This window comes from Lissotriton helveticus, chromosome 3_1 (assembly GCF_964261635.1).
Source record: "Lissotriton helveticus chromosome 3_1, aLisHel1.1, whole genome shotgun sequence".
Lineage (NCBI taxonomy): Eukaryota > Metazoa > Chordata > Amphibia > Caudata > Salamandridae > Lissotriton > Lissotriton helveticus.
In genome coordinates this window covers 1,021,503,632-1,021,521,235 of record NC_136061.1, presented here as the reverse complement: position 1 = coordinate 1,021,521,235, position 17,604 = coordinate 1,021,503,632, and the positions used below count along the sequence as shown (strand labels likewise).

Sequence of the window (17,604 nt, the reverse complement as noted above, 5' to 3'; positions counted from 1 at the left end):
GGCGGGGGTTACCGAAATAAGGTTCAAGGATTCTAAGAAGATCCTCGGAAAACGATGCTCTGGAACCAGGGGGTCTGTATAAAAGGATTCCAGAGAAGGAAACCGAAGGGGCACATAATATCGAGAAATGTAAGGCCTCAAAAGAATCCGAGACTGAAGTCAGAGGTTTAATCGTACATTGCAAAGAAGTACTGCAAAGAATGGCCAGTCCACCTCCTCTTCGTTTAGGTCTGTCATATCGAAACAGATTGTACCCTTCAGGGATAGCCATTAAAAGATCGTGGCCAGAGGACTCAGAAGCCCAAGTTTCAGTGACAAACATCCACTCTGGTTTCCTATCTGTCACAAACTCATGGAAGGCGATATTGTTCTTAATGATAGACCTAGCATTGATCAAAAATCCCTTCTTTACTATTGGACTCTCAGAAGAGCTGGAACTGCTCCTATGTGCTAATATGGGGAGCATAGGGGGTAGAACGGCAGAGTCACACGTATGGCAACAAGAGGAGTGCCAAATACCGTCAGGAGAGAATTTATGGGTACAAGGTAAAATATCAGGCTTGAGGGCTAATAGCTCTGATATAGAATAGTAGTGAGGTACCTTAAGTTGAAGGGACGATGGTCCAGAGTCCAGCCCGTCCTCAGCGCGGACGGGCGCAGACGGGCTGAACTCTGGCGTAACTCCGGCGTCAGTCCGGCGTTCCCGCTGCGCGTGTCCGCTGCGCGTCAGCGTGACCTCCATTTAAAGGCTTCTAGCGTCCTTTTGACGACTAGAACGCGCTGTGAGCCCCGACCGCCCCAAGATGTCCGCCACCGGTGAATCCACACCGGGAAATGAAGCAAGGAAAAAGGTCCGCCCAACAGCGGTGGGTTTAAACTTTTAACGTGCAAGCAATGGGGACAGTTAAGACCAAGGAAAAAGTAATGTCAGCTAAATAAAATCAAATAACACAAAGGGAGGTTAAAAATCCGCGAGTGGCCGCTCTTCAATCAGAGACCACCCGCAATGCGAGCATGTAGAGTAGAATAGCTGAAATTACCAGGACGCCTAATTTTCCCTCCTTTAAAGGCTTCTAGCGTCCTTTTGACGACTAGAATGCGCTGTGAGCCCCGACCGCCCCAAGATGTCCGCCACCGGTGAATCCACACCGGGAAATGAAGCAAGGAAAAAGGTCCGCCCAACAGCGGTGGGTTTAAACTTTTAACGTGCAAGCAATGGGGACAGGTAAGACCAAGGAAAAAGTAATGTCAGCTAAATAAAATCAAATAACACAAAGGGAGGTTAAAAATCCGCGAGTGGCCGCTCTTCAATCAGAGACCACCCGCAATGCGAGCATGTAGAGTAGAATAGCTGAAAGGGTGGAATGCTACCCCCGTCACCAGAACTGGCGAGGGGGTAGTATTCCAAAGTGTATGACACCCAACACAACATGTTTTGATAGAGCCAAACCAAAGTTAGCAATAACCACGAGGATTATAATGCACTTAAGAGTATATGGTATGGCAGTATCACTAAAACAGCTAAAAGGAAATGGTTCCGAAAGCTGCAGACAGGCTCAGCTCATGCTAGAGCACCATCTCACATAAAACCAAGCACTATGCCTCTAGGATTGTTAAGGCCTGCCATAGGAGTGACTTATAGGCATATATGTGTTCAGATATAGGTTTAGATATAGGTATACTATATCTAAGCAAGGGGTGAGTACACCACCTTGCCCCAGCTGAGTGTTCGGCGAGCAGCTGTAAATCCTGTAAGAGGGATTGGATGGAAAACAGAAAAAAGTGGCTGAATATGAGAACCACCCTACTACCTCCATTGTTTTTATTATCTGTAGAATCTGCAAGCAACCACCCTGAGAGGACAGTGCTGCCAACAAGAAATGTACCTTTACAAAGGATGGAAACGCATCCAAGAAGTATTGCAAATGGTAACACTTACAAGGAAATCTAGGAAATTAATGGTGATTGACTTTTCAAATACCTTTAGATCTGCTGAATGCAGATGGAGATTCACTGGGCTTTTCTTTTGGTACTGAGTGAAAGAAAATATTTCTTATCCCCTGAATAGTATACTCTGGAAAGGAAAGATTACTCTTGAGGGGTTTTGACACTTTATTGAGCTCAGCTCCCTGAATAAGGGATCCTCTTCCCTTGATCATCCTGGCTATGGTCTTGGACTAGGTCAGGCCTCATAATGTTCACAGGAGGAGCAGCATCCCTTGTATTGATGCCAGAGAATGAACTTGTTTAGGAACATTTCACCCCCACCCCACATAATCAGTAGCAAAAGAGTGTGAAGAAAGCTTGTCAATGTGATTCCTATCTATATTCCAATACATTGGAAACTTGTCTTATTTTAAATAATGACGAATCCCCTTCCCAGGGTTGTGCACCAGGATGGAGACTCAGGCAAGAGTTCTCACCAAGATCTCAGTTGTGATCCTTAACAGGACGGTCCAACCGTATTTAATCATCCCCAGGACTACAGAGGAGGCTGCTTCTCAGATATGTGTCGGCAGCAATATAACCTTTTATTTTCACAAACTAAGGGTCATCTTAAAAGAAAGTTATAATTAAGTTAATAATATAGATGATAGGTTAACGCCCTGCAAGAACAGACATACCTTATTTGCAGACAGTAAATTAAAACAGGAAATAGTTATGGTGGCTCCTGCTTTTATAGGAGGGGCAATTATTAGGGACAGAAAACGAGCTGAGCAGAAGTCGAATTTTGCTAAAGCTTTAATATGATGGGAGCAGACAGGAGCAACTGCTCAAAGGATAAAGGATAGGACAAAGAGGTCATTGTGATCATCTGATACTTTTCTCTCTCTCTACTCTTAAACTCTGTAACCTGCTTGTAAATTTTCCGATTAGAGGAAGGGAGAAGAAGGTACTGTTGCTGCAGCTTTCTTGAGAATAGTTTGGGGAAATGACTGACAATCTGACAGGAAATAAACCTAATGCGAGAAATGCAATACACTGACAAAGCAACTAGAACATGTTATGATGTGCTAGATATCTTGTTTCACCTTAATACAGTTCCCTTCGGTAAAATCTTATAAGTTGATGTTGTTGAAATTTGGCATGCTAAAATGACAATGAGTCAGTTGACCCTACACCTTTCTTGGGTGACTTTTTAATCGAAAGCTGAGAATGCATAAGAAAGACAACTTAAATGCATTAGTACTATTTACCAAAATGCCCAATCAATAAGTGTAAATGCATTTATTATGGCCACAACAAATACAAAATCAGAGAGCATTCAAGTTAGTTTTCCTATCTAACCAAAAATGCACCATCCACCTTCCAACTAAGGGCCTTTAATCTCCACACTTGTGACTTAATATATCTGACTATTAAAGGTCCCATCAAGACTAGAGCTCTCATTACAAGTTAACAACTAAATGGGTACCTTGTAAAAAACAAAACTTTGCAAAGTAATCAAAAGTGCAAGTTATCTGATTATTATCACGCCATTGCAGTTTCTCTTTATAAATTCCTCCAGCAGGTCAAACCTGCCCAAATTTAACAGGGGGAAAAAGCCTGGAAAAAAGACAAAACATGCGGAATTAAGTGTGCTAAAGAAACGATCTGCATGTTATACCTAAAAGTGGAAAATATCTCACTTTTGTGTAATGGTCTTTACTACATCTGATAAATACCCACCCTACTTCATTCAACCTGCAATGAGGGGTTTATTTGAGTTATAATTTTGTAATGCCCACATCGTCAATTAGCACCAACCTTTATTCAGGAAGAATTGTAGTCAGATATGCCTAAACTTCAAAAACACCTCTTCTTGGAACTCTACTGATCAGGGACAGTAACAAATAATGTACTCCCACAATCCAGTCGCTTGGCCATATTTGAGTATATTTCTGTGGGGAACCCCTCTTCTGATCTTATGCAACTCTTCAGGGGTATACTGTAGACAATGGCGGTAATTTAGGCTTATGATGATTAGTAACGTATGCTTGTCTGAAAGAATACAAATCCACTCCTCCTTTGTAATTTTTGCATCAGCTTTGACTTCTTACTTTTCGACTACGTCAGAATTACTCGGGCTTGAAAAACGGATTCAAATCCCTAACTGGATTTAAGTGCATTAAAACCTGAGCCAAACCTATTTGTGTATATGTAAAAAGCTAAAATTAGGAAAATCGGATGACATGGGTCTCCTTTAGAGAAACCACAATCTTCCCTGTGAAATGTCAGACACAGGGTTTGATAACTGGTTTGTAAAATAATGTCTGAGCTTTACCAACTGTAGGATGATGGTAGGTTTTTGTTTTGTCTTTTACAAAGCTTTAGGAGCGGTAAAGTATCCTAGTACGAAGATATCTTTTAAAATGTCTTTAAAGAAGAAGTCATTTTGGGCTTTTCCACTACAGAGGAGTTAGTTTGATGAGATAACAGTTGATCAACCTTTGCTGTTACTGTTCCATGCATCTTGAGTCTGAGAAACTCACCTTTGTCATTATTACCATTAAAAAACGTTTTGGACTCACTATGTCCAGTCTCAGGGTTATCTCTCCTAAGACGCCACACTAAGGGCATGCAACTTCAGCACTGAACTCAGGAAAGGTTAGTCGGTCTGGTTGCCCATGTCCGGGCCATTGCTACTATTGAAGCCATATGTATGCTGCAATTGTACTGTGCAAATATAGCTGAAGAGGCAGTGGAGCTCTGTACAGGGTCAAAGGCAAACATACAGTTAATGAATGATAGCAGGGGTTTATTTATTTATTTAAAAGGTTTTATATAGCGCTACTGGACCCAGGAGTATCAGAGCGCTTTACAGACAGATAAGAAGAATACAAATCAAGTACACATAATAAACATAAGAACTAATAACCAACTAAAACAAAATAGAACATTGTTACAGAGTGAATAAAAACTGGCATGTGAACAAACATATCAGTTAGAAGAGGAGATTGAGGGACGGGAGTAAATTAGGGGTAGGTAGGGGGGATGAGGGTGGATAAGAAGATAGGAGGGAAAAGGGTAGTGTGAGAAGGAGGGGAGGTAGTATGAAAAGAAGAGAGGCGGGGTGGGTTGAGGAGAATGAAATGAGGACTGAATCAGAATAGGGACTATTGGGTGCCCCAATATTTATTTAGAAGAAGTACCTTGAGTCTTTTTTTGAAGAGAGGGTAGGAGGGGTTGCAGCGAAAATCTTTGGGGAGCGAGTTCGAAATCGTAGGGGCATTACCAGAGAATGCACGTGATTGTGTCTTTGTACAATTGAGTCTCGGGGGGATGAGACGAGGGCGTTGGTGCTTCTCAAGGACCTGGAGCACCCAGCTTTTTGCAGTTTGTTGGAGAGGTAAGAGGGGGTGTTCTGGTGAAGGGCTTAGTGAGTAATACATCCCAACTTGAAGGTGGATCTACCTTCAATTGGGAGCCAGTTAAGGTTTTTGAGGATAGGAGAAATGTGATCGAAACGTTTAAATCAGAGATGAGTCTAGCAGCCAGGTTGAGGACAGATTTGATAGGGGTAAGGTGGACTTTAGGGGTGCCGGCAAGGGTGGCGTTACCATAATCAAGTCTGGAAAGTACAATAGATTGGACAACAATTTTGAAGTCGTCCGCAGGAATGAAAGGTTTGATTTTTTTAAGGTGGAGAAGGGAGAAGAGAGCACCTTTCGCGGCATTTTTAATGTGTGGGATGAGAGTAAGAATGTTATCAATGCTGATGCCCAAGGATTTGACCGAGTTAGAAGTGGAGAGGGAGCAGTTGAGTGCATTGATGTCATTGATCCAGGTTTGAATGGGCAGAGAGCAGTTTTTGGGGGTGAAAAGAATGACTTCAGTTTTTTTTGGGATTCAATTTGAGATGGTTGAGATGGAACCAGGTTTGGACTTTATTCAAGGTATCGTTGAGGAGATGTCATGGCGGGATTTAATCTTGTAGTAAAGTTGTGTGTCGTCCGCATATAGGTGATAACTAATATTAGCTTGTTTAAGGATGAGGGTGAGTGGTTCCATGAATAAATTAAATAGGGTAGGAGAAAGGATAGAGCCTTGAGGGACCCCAAGTGAGACAGGTTGAGGTTTGGAGAGGCAGTGACTGAGTTTAATTTGTTGGGATCTGTTTTGGAGATAGGAAGAGAACCATTGGTGAACAGTGCCCTCAAACCCGAAGCGGTCTTTAAGAGTATTAAGAAGGGTGAGATGGGGGACAGTGTCGAACGCCGCAGAGAGGTCAATGAGGATAAGGAGGGAGGCTTCACCTTTGTCAAGAGAGCGATGAATGTCATCAGTGATACTGAGCATGGCAGTTTCTGTGCTGCAACCTTTTCTAAAACCAGATTGGAAAACGTCGAGGAGATTGAAGGAAGTGATATGTTTGTCTAACTGGAAAAGTACACATTTTTCAAGGGCTTTGGAGAGGAAGGGAAGATTAGAGATAGGGCGTAGGTTGTCCAGGTCATTAGGATCAGCGGTGGGGGTTTTAAGGATGGGAGAGATTTGACCAAGTTGAAGGGATGTGGCGAGGGAGGAATTGATGACATTAGTCCAGATGGGGGCAATGATGTGTTTAAGTTCCTGGACAAACTGGGCGGGTAGGGGGTCATTGGTGTGAGAAGATGGTTTGAGTTTAGAGATGATATTGAGGACAGTAGATTCTGAAACTGGCTGAAATTCTGTCCAGGAGGCATTGTTTTTGGGAATGGTGTCTTTAGCGATAGGGTCAGGGTGGAGTAGAGTTGGTGGGGGTATAGAGGGGTCATGGCATGGAGGGGCAGATGGGCATGTTGAGGTAGGAATGTTAGGGGGGTGTTGTTGGCTGATGGTAGATTGGGATGGGAGAGGTGGAGAAGAGAAGGATAATTCAATAGAGTTGACTTTGTTCGAAAAGAAGTTGGCGATTTCTTCACATCTTTCGGTAGTGGCTGTTATTTTAGGGGGGCCAAAGGAGGTTTGTTTTTTAATAATGCTAAAGAGTTCTCTGGGCCGGTTTTTAGCCTGACCAAGTTGTGTGCGGAAGAAAGAAGCTTTTGCAGAGAAGATGTGTTTCTTGTAATTGGCTCTGGCGTGTCTAAGGAGTGTCAGGTTATCAGGGGAGGGATGATTCCTCCAAGAGCGTTCCGATTGTCTGAGGGCCCGTCTTTCGTTATTAAGGTCAGAATTAAACCAGGACTTGGGATGAATTTTTTTTTGTTGTTTCATTTTGATTGGGGCAATTTGGTTAAGCACTTGAAGGACAGAATTATTATAATGTTCAGTTAGGTCATTGGTGCTGCGCGAAGGGGGGGGAGGGGGGGAGGAGAAAGCGAGATTTGATAGAGGATTCCAACTCACCGGGGGGGAATAAGGTGAAGATTACGAGTAAGTTTCAAGGGTAAAGTGTCAGTAAGAGTGGAGAGGGGAATAGAGCAGTTCATAGTGAAGAGGATAAGGTGATGATCAGACCAGTCTACTGGAAGAATCTTTGAGAGAGAGGCCAGGTCCTTGCTAGTCATAATGGCATCAAGGGTGGCGCCTTTAGAGTGAGTAGGGGATTGGCAGAGTTGTGTCAGGTTAGTAATGTCCATGATATCTTTAAGGAGGATGACTGATGGATCATCGTTATTATTCCAGTGAATGTTAAAGTCGCCAAGTAAGAGATTCTTGGAGTGAGTGAGCAAGGATTGAGTGATAAGATCAGACAGCTCAGTGCTGAAGGGGATGGGGTTACCGGGTGGTTAATAGATAGTATGTAGCCGAATGGTAGGGGAGTCCGTAGTAGTAAGATCAACACAAAGGTATTCAAAGAAGAAGGGTCCTGTAGATGAACGCGAGTGAGATTCAGTTCCTTTTTATGAATTAGGGCAAGGCCTCCACCAATTTGATTTATTCTGTCTTTTCTAATGATGGAATAGCCAGGAGGAATGAGCAGGTCGAGGATAGGAGTCGAGTGGGGGTTGAGCCAAGTTTCGGTAAGGAATGCAATATCAATGTTTTCGTTAAGAAGGAATTCAGCAATATCAGTCGCATGGCAGGAAGCGGATCAGCAGTTAATCAGCATGCAGCAGAGGGGTGCGGTGTCGGGGGATTGCGTGCTGGGATCAGGGAGGATAGAAGTTAGTTGTTGAGGGGGTCTAGGAGATATCGGGTGAAGGGGGAGACGACTCGTTCCTAGGAGGACAGGGATAGTAGATTGAGGGGACTGGGGACTGGAGGGCGGAGGGGGAGGGGGGGAGATGGGAGGATTAAGGGATAGGTTAATCTCCAAGGATGTTGGGTCTGTAAAATGTTGGGGAGTAGAAATCAAGGCATCCATATCGGGTAGGGTGCATTGGTGGGTTCCATGGGTTTAGGTGAAGTCGGGGAGTTTGAAGGGAGGAGGGCGACAAGAGAAGAGTGCTTGATGATGTCTATAATAGGGGAGTGGTTGCTGTGGGAAGTAGAAGGGGAGCTGATGAGTGATGATGCGCTTTTAAATGAAGGGGCAGATGTGTGTGTGTGATCCGAAGAGTGGGCTTTGGTAAGGAGAGAGACTTCAGATCTGAGGGAGGGGTAGCTAGCTATTGAATTGTTACCGCATTGTGGACTATCTAGTAATGTGAACAGTGACATAAAATGTTTGATGATATTTTGACAGCCGTAGATGAAGAGGGAATTACACCTGCTCGCAATCAAGCCATTCTTCTGTAAGCGTTGGGGGGGGGGGGGGTTGTATACTTATAGTAACGTGCAGAAGAACCGTTTCAGAGAGAATGTCTAATCACCTCAAACTGACAAAAGTCCAATTAACCAAAGAACCATGCTGACAAAATGTTAAGTAGATAAGAAGTTTGAGGACAGTCAGAAGATTAGGTTGCAAAGTAATAAATCCCTGAGAAAATGCCCACATAAATTTCTACTTTTTATATAAAGATAGTAATGGAAATTAAACTTAATTGACACAAAATTAAACCCAAAATACAACAGGAAGGTAAAACTAATCTCAATGGAGGTTGTTTTTTTTAAAAGATCTAAGCAATGAAATGTTAACTTCACTTCTACTGCCAGGAAATTACAGCGTTAGCAGTGAGAGATGCTGCCAGAAAAAACTATAGAGGGAATGAAGGTCAGGAGGTGGGTTTTGGGTAGATAGAAAGGAGTCCGCTGTTACAGGGAAGGAAAACATTATACAACATTATACAAAAGTTGCCTGAAAATACGGAAAAAGAGCAGGTAGCATGTGATAAAACAGAGAATTGAATGTGTATAACTAAGGCTGTTCGTGGGCAATATGGGGAGGAATAGGATCAGGTAAAAAAAAAAAATCGAAAATAGGGATCTTGCCTCATCGAAGACAGATAGTAAGCCTGTTAATTTAATGAAGCCTGTTCATGTGATCTTGCTGGGCATTCACTGGTCTGTGTTATCTGCGTAGGCAACTTTTCGTGCATAGTTGATTATTTATTAGAGATATCTGTACACCGCGGAGCTAGCAGTGGATTATTTCTCAGATAATATGACTACAGTGATGATTATGATAAATGGAACATCAGAAACTATGGCAACAGAAGAGTTAGTAAATGACTTATCCATTTCGCAAATATAATGAAATTCTAGTATTACTGTTTTTGAGGAGCCAGTCTTGTTTTTTTTGTCCATCTGTCTCACAGGTGGTTCACTTTCCCTTTGTATTGATCTCACATAGCTTTTTCAAAATGACAATGTCTAAGCATTGATCAAGGAGGGCGGTTTTCACATTTTAGGCAGTCCATTTCCTCTATAAACCACCAAACTTATTGTGTTTTTTTCATCTTCCCTACTGATTTTTACTCCAATATTTCCATTAGTTGTGAACAGTCGGCAAGCCGGTGCCATACCTTAATTTCTTTAAAGGACTTACAATTTATTTTTACAACTTGGTTGTCAGGCTGGTGCACCCACAATATGTTAACACGAAATAGGGAAAGGATGGGTTAACTTTATTGTTGCATGCTTTAACGTCTAGCCCAAAAGTTATCTTTCGTGCTAGATGTCACAATTGATATAGTGAAAACTGCAAACTGAATGATTTTAGGTGTTCAAGCAGAACAGGAAATCAGTGGCAGGTTAACAGAAGGCAGTGAATGAAGGAAACAAAAACAAATTGGTTCAATATTGTGTTACCATAAAGCATTTAATTTTATTTATGTTTTTAATTGTATATATCTCTGTCCGGTACACCTAAAACATGTATGCATGTGATTTATGCATATGCCACTTTTATACACATTCTAAACAGATAAATGTCACAGTTGCCACGGTTTATTTGTATTCATTAAATCTACCTAAAGCAGAACTCTTAAGAATGTGTCTATGGTGCTCATTCAACACGTTATGTGCTATGAACCTCATCACCTTTAGAACAGTGCAACAGTTCTTAACCTTTTGACTTCTTCAGAGTCCCCCCGAATTAGTACTGGAAGCTAAGGACCCCTACCCAACACGTCTACTACTAGAACCTTAAAACAAAGCAATACAGAAACAACTACACATCAAGCAAATACACCGATTCTGAAATAATTTATTTCATTCATGAAAAAAAAATGCAAGCATTTACATTTTAAGGTTGGAAGTTTCAACATTGTTTTATTTCTGAAAGACGAAGAAATATGCTAAATTCTAGCATATCACTTTGTCTTAATGCAAGCTCACTTTTTGTCAGCCATACCAATGCAGCTTAATTAAGGGCACCAGTCATCTCTACTAGATCCGATTGCTGTCCTTGCAATGCTCTCCCTAATCAAGATAAGGATACCAACTTAATTTCTAGCTTCCAATTTCACATTACAGAGCATTTTAAAACTTTTAATTTTCCTTTTTGTGTATATGTATTTTATGAGGCTGTTAACGATATTTCGTTTTCTAATTTTTCTCCATTGAGGCCATCATCCAGATTATAATTGCCCTTCTCATATCTCGAATTGACCATGCAAATTCCCTCTATCTGGGCCTTCCCAAGGGTCTGAGGCAGAGGTTTCAGCTTTTTATTTATTTATTTTATTTATTTATCTCATTTATAAAGCACTCTATCACCTCACGGCATCCTGGAGCTGACATCAAAAGTGCATGTTAAGAGTAATGCTACACGGGAAACTGAGAACAGGTTATGCATTGGGGAAGAGCCAGGTTTTTAGTCTCTTTTTCAAAACCAAGTACCTACACTGGCTTGGCACCCAGCTCAGATTTTGTCATACAAGACCCCTTCTGGTAAAATTACCCTCTTCAAAACCAGGTGTATTCATTTCACATCTCTCTATGGCAAATGTCTATCTTTCGTGACCTCCAGAATTCTGAACTCTATCCCCAAGTGCAAACTGATGCTGGCGCTTCAAAACTTATTAGAGGAAGAGACAGGGGGGATCCAGGTTCTCAGTGCTTGTAACCAGCTTCTGGAATTCCATGCCTCCTAATATCAGAGAATCAACTTCATATATGAGTTTTAGATCTCTGCTGAAAACCTGACTTTTCCGACACGGCTAAATCCTTGTGGCCCTCCCGCTGTTGTGCCTCTAGGGCCATGAAACCTTTTTGGTATACGCACACTTTTCAAATTTGCTGTAACATAACATAAGCTGTCAGGGACACCAACAGTAGGCTTCAAAGACCCCAGGTGTCCTCGAGAGTAGTAGATTTAATAGAGAATAAAAATACAGAGTCTTGTAAAACTGTAATCTTTTATTACGTTTCCATTTTATCTTTTACTGTCACTGTATTATACAGCTTGAATTCATCACACACATGAGATAAACAATTATTTTGCTCACCATCCTGTTCCTCAAATAGCACTCTATTCGCAAAGGAGCCTTGGCAAGCGCATAGACTTACAAAAATAACACTTTCATGCACATAACATTTCTTAGCCTTTTCTAATCTACAAAGGTTTATAAGGAATTGCGGGACTGGATGGTTAAAGGCAAATATTTTTGGTGCTCTATTTACAAATACAGCAGACATTTGTCACCTTTCTTAAGTGTCCAGATGCTGAACTTGTTTCACATCTCTGAAGTACTGTTGGTCTAAAGAGCTGACAACAGTATCCATTCAGCCCACACGAAATGTAAAACAACACATAAATAGCAATAAATTAATGTATGCAGCTTCTTGAGAAATTCATTTCAATCCTTGTGCGCATAGTTCGGTAGGCTTCCAAAGGCATGTCTAAAGAAGCACTATCATTCAACAATTTATTCAACAAAACAGACCCTGCTTCGACAGACATGCAGGACGAAATACACGCACGCACACACACACACACACACACACAAACACATTTATTTCAATACAGGAGAGCTGCCCTATATTGATAACGAGTAGTCAAAAGTACCTAGCAAACTTCTGATTGCATTTATATTAGTCACGTTGGAAAACTGCATATTGGTTTTGTGTAATCACATTATAAAAGTGTTAAATGAATACCTTGGGAATGGGACACACGTGTTGGCTTTTTACATCTGAACATATTGTTTTCCTGAATTCTCAGGACTCTCTAACCACCCAACTGTAGTCAAGCAAAGGAGCAGCTCTATTTTGCATTTTTTGCGGTGAACTTAGCATGAGTAAAAACACCTTATCAAGATACCAACTCTTACAAAGTTTAATATCTTATCAGAGTCTTCCTACGGGAGAAGGTCCCCGTGCATTGGTGCCACCTTTAGCTTAAAAACAATATTGCAATTTAATGTGAGAAGGGCTATCAAATTCACTTGGTCCTAGGTCTACGTTCACCTGGTCCTAGGTCTCCGTTCAGTTCAGAACTTCTCAAGATCTTAGAGCCCTATATTGATGGCCCCAGCTTAACCATCCTAGGGGACTTCAATTTCCATTTGGAAAATGATAGCTCACCTGATACGGCCCATCTGTTGGACTCTTTATGCTCCTATGGCTTGCCGTTGTTGGTGACTGGGCCTACCCATTCAGCTGGGCATACCCTGGACGGAGTTTTTAGTAATGACCTCTGTCTTCAAATTGGTACTCCCTTCGCCTTGTCGTGGTCAGACCATCTTGTTGTCCCCTTTGATTTTTTCTTCTCCTCTCCCACTGGCTTTCGGTCTGATCACACCAAATGGGCATTGAGAAGGAACTTTGGGGACATCACCAATGACTCCCTTACTCCTTATTTAGCCACTCATAAACTCAGATCTATTGGGGATGTTCATGCTGCTGCCCTTGATCTCTCCAATACTTTGACGGAGGCTGTCAACTCGCTTGCCCCGGCCAGGCAATACTATTCTGCCAGGAAAGACCTTCGGCCCCCTGGTATTCTGAATCCCTCAGGACTCTTAGACAAGGATGTAGGAGGCAGGAAAGGCTCTGGAGGACACACCTGGACCCCGTTGAGAAGGAAAAACATAAGTTCCTTCTCAGGGGCTATAAAGCGGCGGTCCTCACAGAAAAACAGGCCTATTACACTAAGCTTACATCCTCGCTTAAATCTCCTAGCGATCTGTGTAAGATAGTAGATAATCTTTCCATCATTCAGATTCCGGACCCTATTACACCCTCCCAGGTATTATGTGATCAGATTTCTACATTCTTTCATGAAAAGATCTCGGACATTTACACTGACCTAGAAATCCTTAACTCCAGTTCCCAGCCTGCCATCCCCTCCATTTCTATTGTTGAAGACCAGGCTCCTGTCTCCTCCTGTTCCCTTTCTCAGTTTCCTCCCATTACTGCTATACATCTTAACTCACTGCTGGACAAATTAAAGTCCGGGTCACCGTTAGATCCATGCCCCTTAAAGGTCCTAAAGGACTGTAGACAGACTATTCTGCCCCCTTTGATGGAGGTCATGAACAGGGCTATCTCAGAGGGGACTTATCCCCTCTCTTGGAAAATGGCCACTGTCAAGCCTTTGTTGAAAAAACCCTATTTGGACCCTGGGATATTGAAGAACTTTTGTCCCATTTCCCTTCTCCCTGCCCCAGCCAAACTCCTAGAGGCTCATCTCAACTTCCATTTGAGCGCTTTCCTGGACAGCTCCAACTCTCTTGATCCCTCACAGCACGGCTTTCGGAGGACCCACAGCACTGAGTCGGCGCTCACAGTGGTTGTCGACAGCATCCGTTCTAAGGTCGACACCGGTCAGACCACCTTGCTGGTGTTACTTGACCTTACGGCTGCTTTCGACACCCTGTCCCCTACTATTCTGACCAGCCGACTCAGTAAGCTTGGAGTCAAGGGTTCTGCTCTTAGCCTCCTAACATCCTTCCTTGACCAACGGAAGCAAAGGGTCAAGCTAGGCGAGTATATGTCATCTATTAAGGTGGTGAAGTGTGGGGTCCCTGAGGGCTCCTCACTAAGCCCGACGCTTTTTAACGTCTATGTTGCCCCACTCGCCAGGCTTATAAGATCCTTTGGGCTAGAAGTTCTCTCCTACGCCGAAGATACGCAGATCATGGCCTCCATTTCTCAATCGGCGAGCATTACTGCTCTTAATTTTAAAAACTGCATGGAGGCGGTCGCCGGCTGGATGGTTGAGAACTTCCTCAAGCTTAATGGGGAGAAAACGGAGTACCTCATTTTGGGGGGAAAAACTGAGATCTGGTCCATGGACTGGTGGCCTTCTGTACTTGGCACTTGCCCCTTGCCGTCCCTATCTGCCCGTAATCTTGGGGTCATTCTTGACACCACTCTTTCGCTAGATAAGCAGGTCAGCAGGACCGTCTCCACCTGTTGCAATGCGCTGAGGATTTTGAGAAAAATTATTCATTATCTCTCTTCTCAGTCACGCAAACAGGTAGTAATGGCGTTCATTGCCTCCAGACTGGACTATTGCAATGCACTTTATCTTGGCATTAGCAATGGTCTGGTCCATCGCCTTCAGACCATGCAGTACGCGCCCGGTTCGTTGTGGATGCCCCCAAACGCTCCTCGGGCACGGCCATTAGGAAAAGTCTGCATTGGCTCCCCATGCAGGCGAGGATTCATTTTAAGGTCTTATGTCTTACCCATCGTGCCCTCAATGAATCTGGTCCGGAGGCTATTCGCGCTCTGGTGGCCTACTATACCCCTGGTAGAGCACTCCGCTCCTCCAGCAAAAGCCTGCTAGTTGTTCCCCGTATAGTCAAGGCCAGATGGGGCGGAAGGTCTTTCCACTTCCTTGCACCTAGACTTTGGAATACACTCCCCAGCGACCTCAAGGTGATCTCCTCACACACTTTGTTCCGCAAAGCCCTCAAGACCTGGCTTTTTCAAGAAGCCTATCCATAACTTCCTTCTTAGGTGATTTCTGAGCTTACCGTTTACCATCATCGGCGCCTTGATGCCTACGGGTTTAGTTGCGCCTCCTATAAATTTCATGTAATAATAATAATAACTTAGTTCTTTTATCTATGTGAACCATTTTCATGACAAATACATAAATGCCTTAGGTCACTCATCTTACATCATGATTATAGCATGTTAGGTATTCTCAATCGTTTTATAGAGTGCAGTTGTAAATGATCAATCCAGTGGGCTAAGGCTAGAGAGCTGGTTTTAAATATTTACAAACCATAACTAAGTATCCTGAGTCCTCAACTGGTCAGCGATTGGGGACAGATGTATTATAGTGCTGCATTGAGCTTGCGTCATGCAATGTATCGCAAATCCAATGCAACACTAATGTCAGAGTTACCAAGCAGCGTAAGGCCACTTTGTGTGACCCTGCGATGGGTAGTAAATCTGGAGTAACGCAAGGCTGCACAAGTCGATGGCTTGAGTCACTCTGCTCCAGGGAGGGGTTCCATGGGTGGAGCAAGGGTGTTCCCAAGCATCCACTCTTGGATTTTGGCCCATTCTCAGATTTAACAAGTGTGACAGACCTGGGATTGCGTCAAAATGCTACTCCTTCCCAGGGGAGGCTTAACAAAGAGAATTATGTTATTTATCCTTGTTTTTTCTCTTTCTATGTGTGCTGCATTTTGCAGCACACATAGAAAGAGGGAAACGCCTCGGAGGATTGTTTTTGTGCAGGAAGGTATTTCTTCCTGCATAAAAACAATCCTGCCTACAACACAGGCACCCTTGCACCACAGCGACAGGGTACGTGTGTTGGCGCAAGGCAGCAAATTGTAAGCCAGAAGCGGACAGGAATTCACCATATAATGTTAAATATGCACATTCCTGCCGTATCCCTTTCACGCAGCGCAGTAAGGTGTCTCGCTGCATCAGTTGCATGAAAGATTTATAAATCTGGGCCCTGGTGCTTCTGCAGGGAGATTTGATGAACTAAGTTAACACAACTACTAAGGCAGACTTTAATCACACACAAAAAAAGTGTGTTTTACAGTAATCCCTTATTGTCCGCCACGTACTTGAAGGGACTGCATTTTCAACGGCTACACCTGCAACAAGCAATAGGCCTTTCGAACCCAAGAACAATATGACTCGGGTAGAAGACGAAAGAAGCAACATGTTTGCGATGCCACAGTGTATTTCCCTATGAAGTTTAATGGATGTGGACAGACGTATGCCTGTTGTTGCTCTAAGAGTTTGGCATCTTTTTCCAGGGCTCTATGGATTAGATGCACATGCTGTGAGCCTTTTCACGGTGGCTCATCAGGTGCAGGAAAGTTATAATGTCTCTGGCAACACCTCATACAGAGGGAGTGCAATATTCATATTGCCACGTTCTTGCATACTTTTCCACAAGATTTAACTCTTCACCAGTAGCAAAATTCCATACATCCATTCACATTGCATTTATTCTAATCTGTGTCTTATTACACGTTTTGGCAATTTGAAAAACATCATGCTGCCATACAATAATATCTCTGTTTGATAATAAATCTTCATAAATGTTGCAAGTAGTTCCATTGCATTATTTTAGACTTGTGGATGGATACTTAACAGAATACACCATCAGAAGCAAAGTTATGCTGCATTTAGAATACGAGTCTTGTCTTGTCTTGAGTCTTTGTGAATATAATGCTTTTCCTTATCACAGAACAACAATACATGGCTCTTGCTCAAAATAATTCTGCTCCGGGGCATGCTGGGCTCTTCGTTGTAAAGCGATAGTACAAGATCTCATCCCGAAATTCATATTCGCCGGTGATATGCTGGATAACACCTCCTTTTTGCAATCGCTCGCCATATTTGGTAGCCTCACCACGATCAGGAGCAAGGCCCACTCGAACAAGCCATTTCACCAGATCGCAGCCACAGAAGATGCCTGCTGAGGTTCTTGCGCCACACCTGTATGTCAAGGTAAGGATTCACCCACATGTTCTGTAAACCAGGTATCAGCACTACACCATATGGAAAGGCAAGAGAAGACGGGTGCAGGAAGGGAAAGACAGCATGAGAGTTAGAAGTATGTTAGAGAAGAGAGTATAGTCCTTGGGCTTACAGGCATGCATTGTCAGAATATCTTTTGATCAAATATCTACAAACAATCACTTAGATGTTTAAAAAAAGTAACTTGTGTTTTCTTGATTTTGTGGCAGCTGGATTTCCACTCGGCCTTCGAGAAGCTCCATATAAGACAATCTGTGTGCCTCTATACTTCTATCTTTTTTTTTGGTAACTGATCGATAACAATGTTGATAATATGTTTAGTTACCTTTGTAGAAATAATGTTCTCACGTACACTGCAAACTCAAGTTCCCTAAAGAACACAAGTTTCCTTCCTGGTCCTCAAGTACATTA

At 42.8% G+C, this 17,604-nt stretch overlaps 1 protein-coding gene across 3 annotated transcripts in view; it reads right to left on the bottom strand.

Annotated features, from left to right (window-relative positions):
- The window catches only part of GPR155 (G protein-coupled receptor 155), a 361,714-nt gene that overhangs the window by 13,079 nt on the left and 331,031 nt on the right, over nucleotides 1–17,604 (bottom strand). Inside the window, exon 16 of one of the 3 annotated variants that reach the window (XM_078681542.1) lies at nucleotides 11,632–17,204. The exons of 1 other annotated variant lie outside the window; for it this stretch is intronic. In XM_078681542.1, coding sequence (XP_078537668.1) covers nucleotides 17,159–17,204 — 46 coding nt within the window. In that variant the 3' untranslated portion in view covers nucleotides 11,632–17,158. Of the gene's footprint in view, nucleotides 1–11,631; nucleotides 17,205–17,604 lie in introns of those variants that run through there. One more of the 3 variants, XM_078681540.1, reaches the window with a different exon arrangement.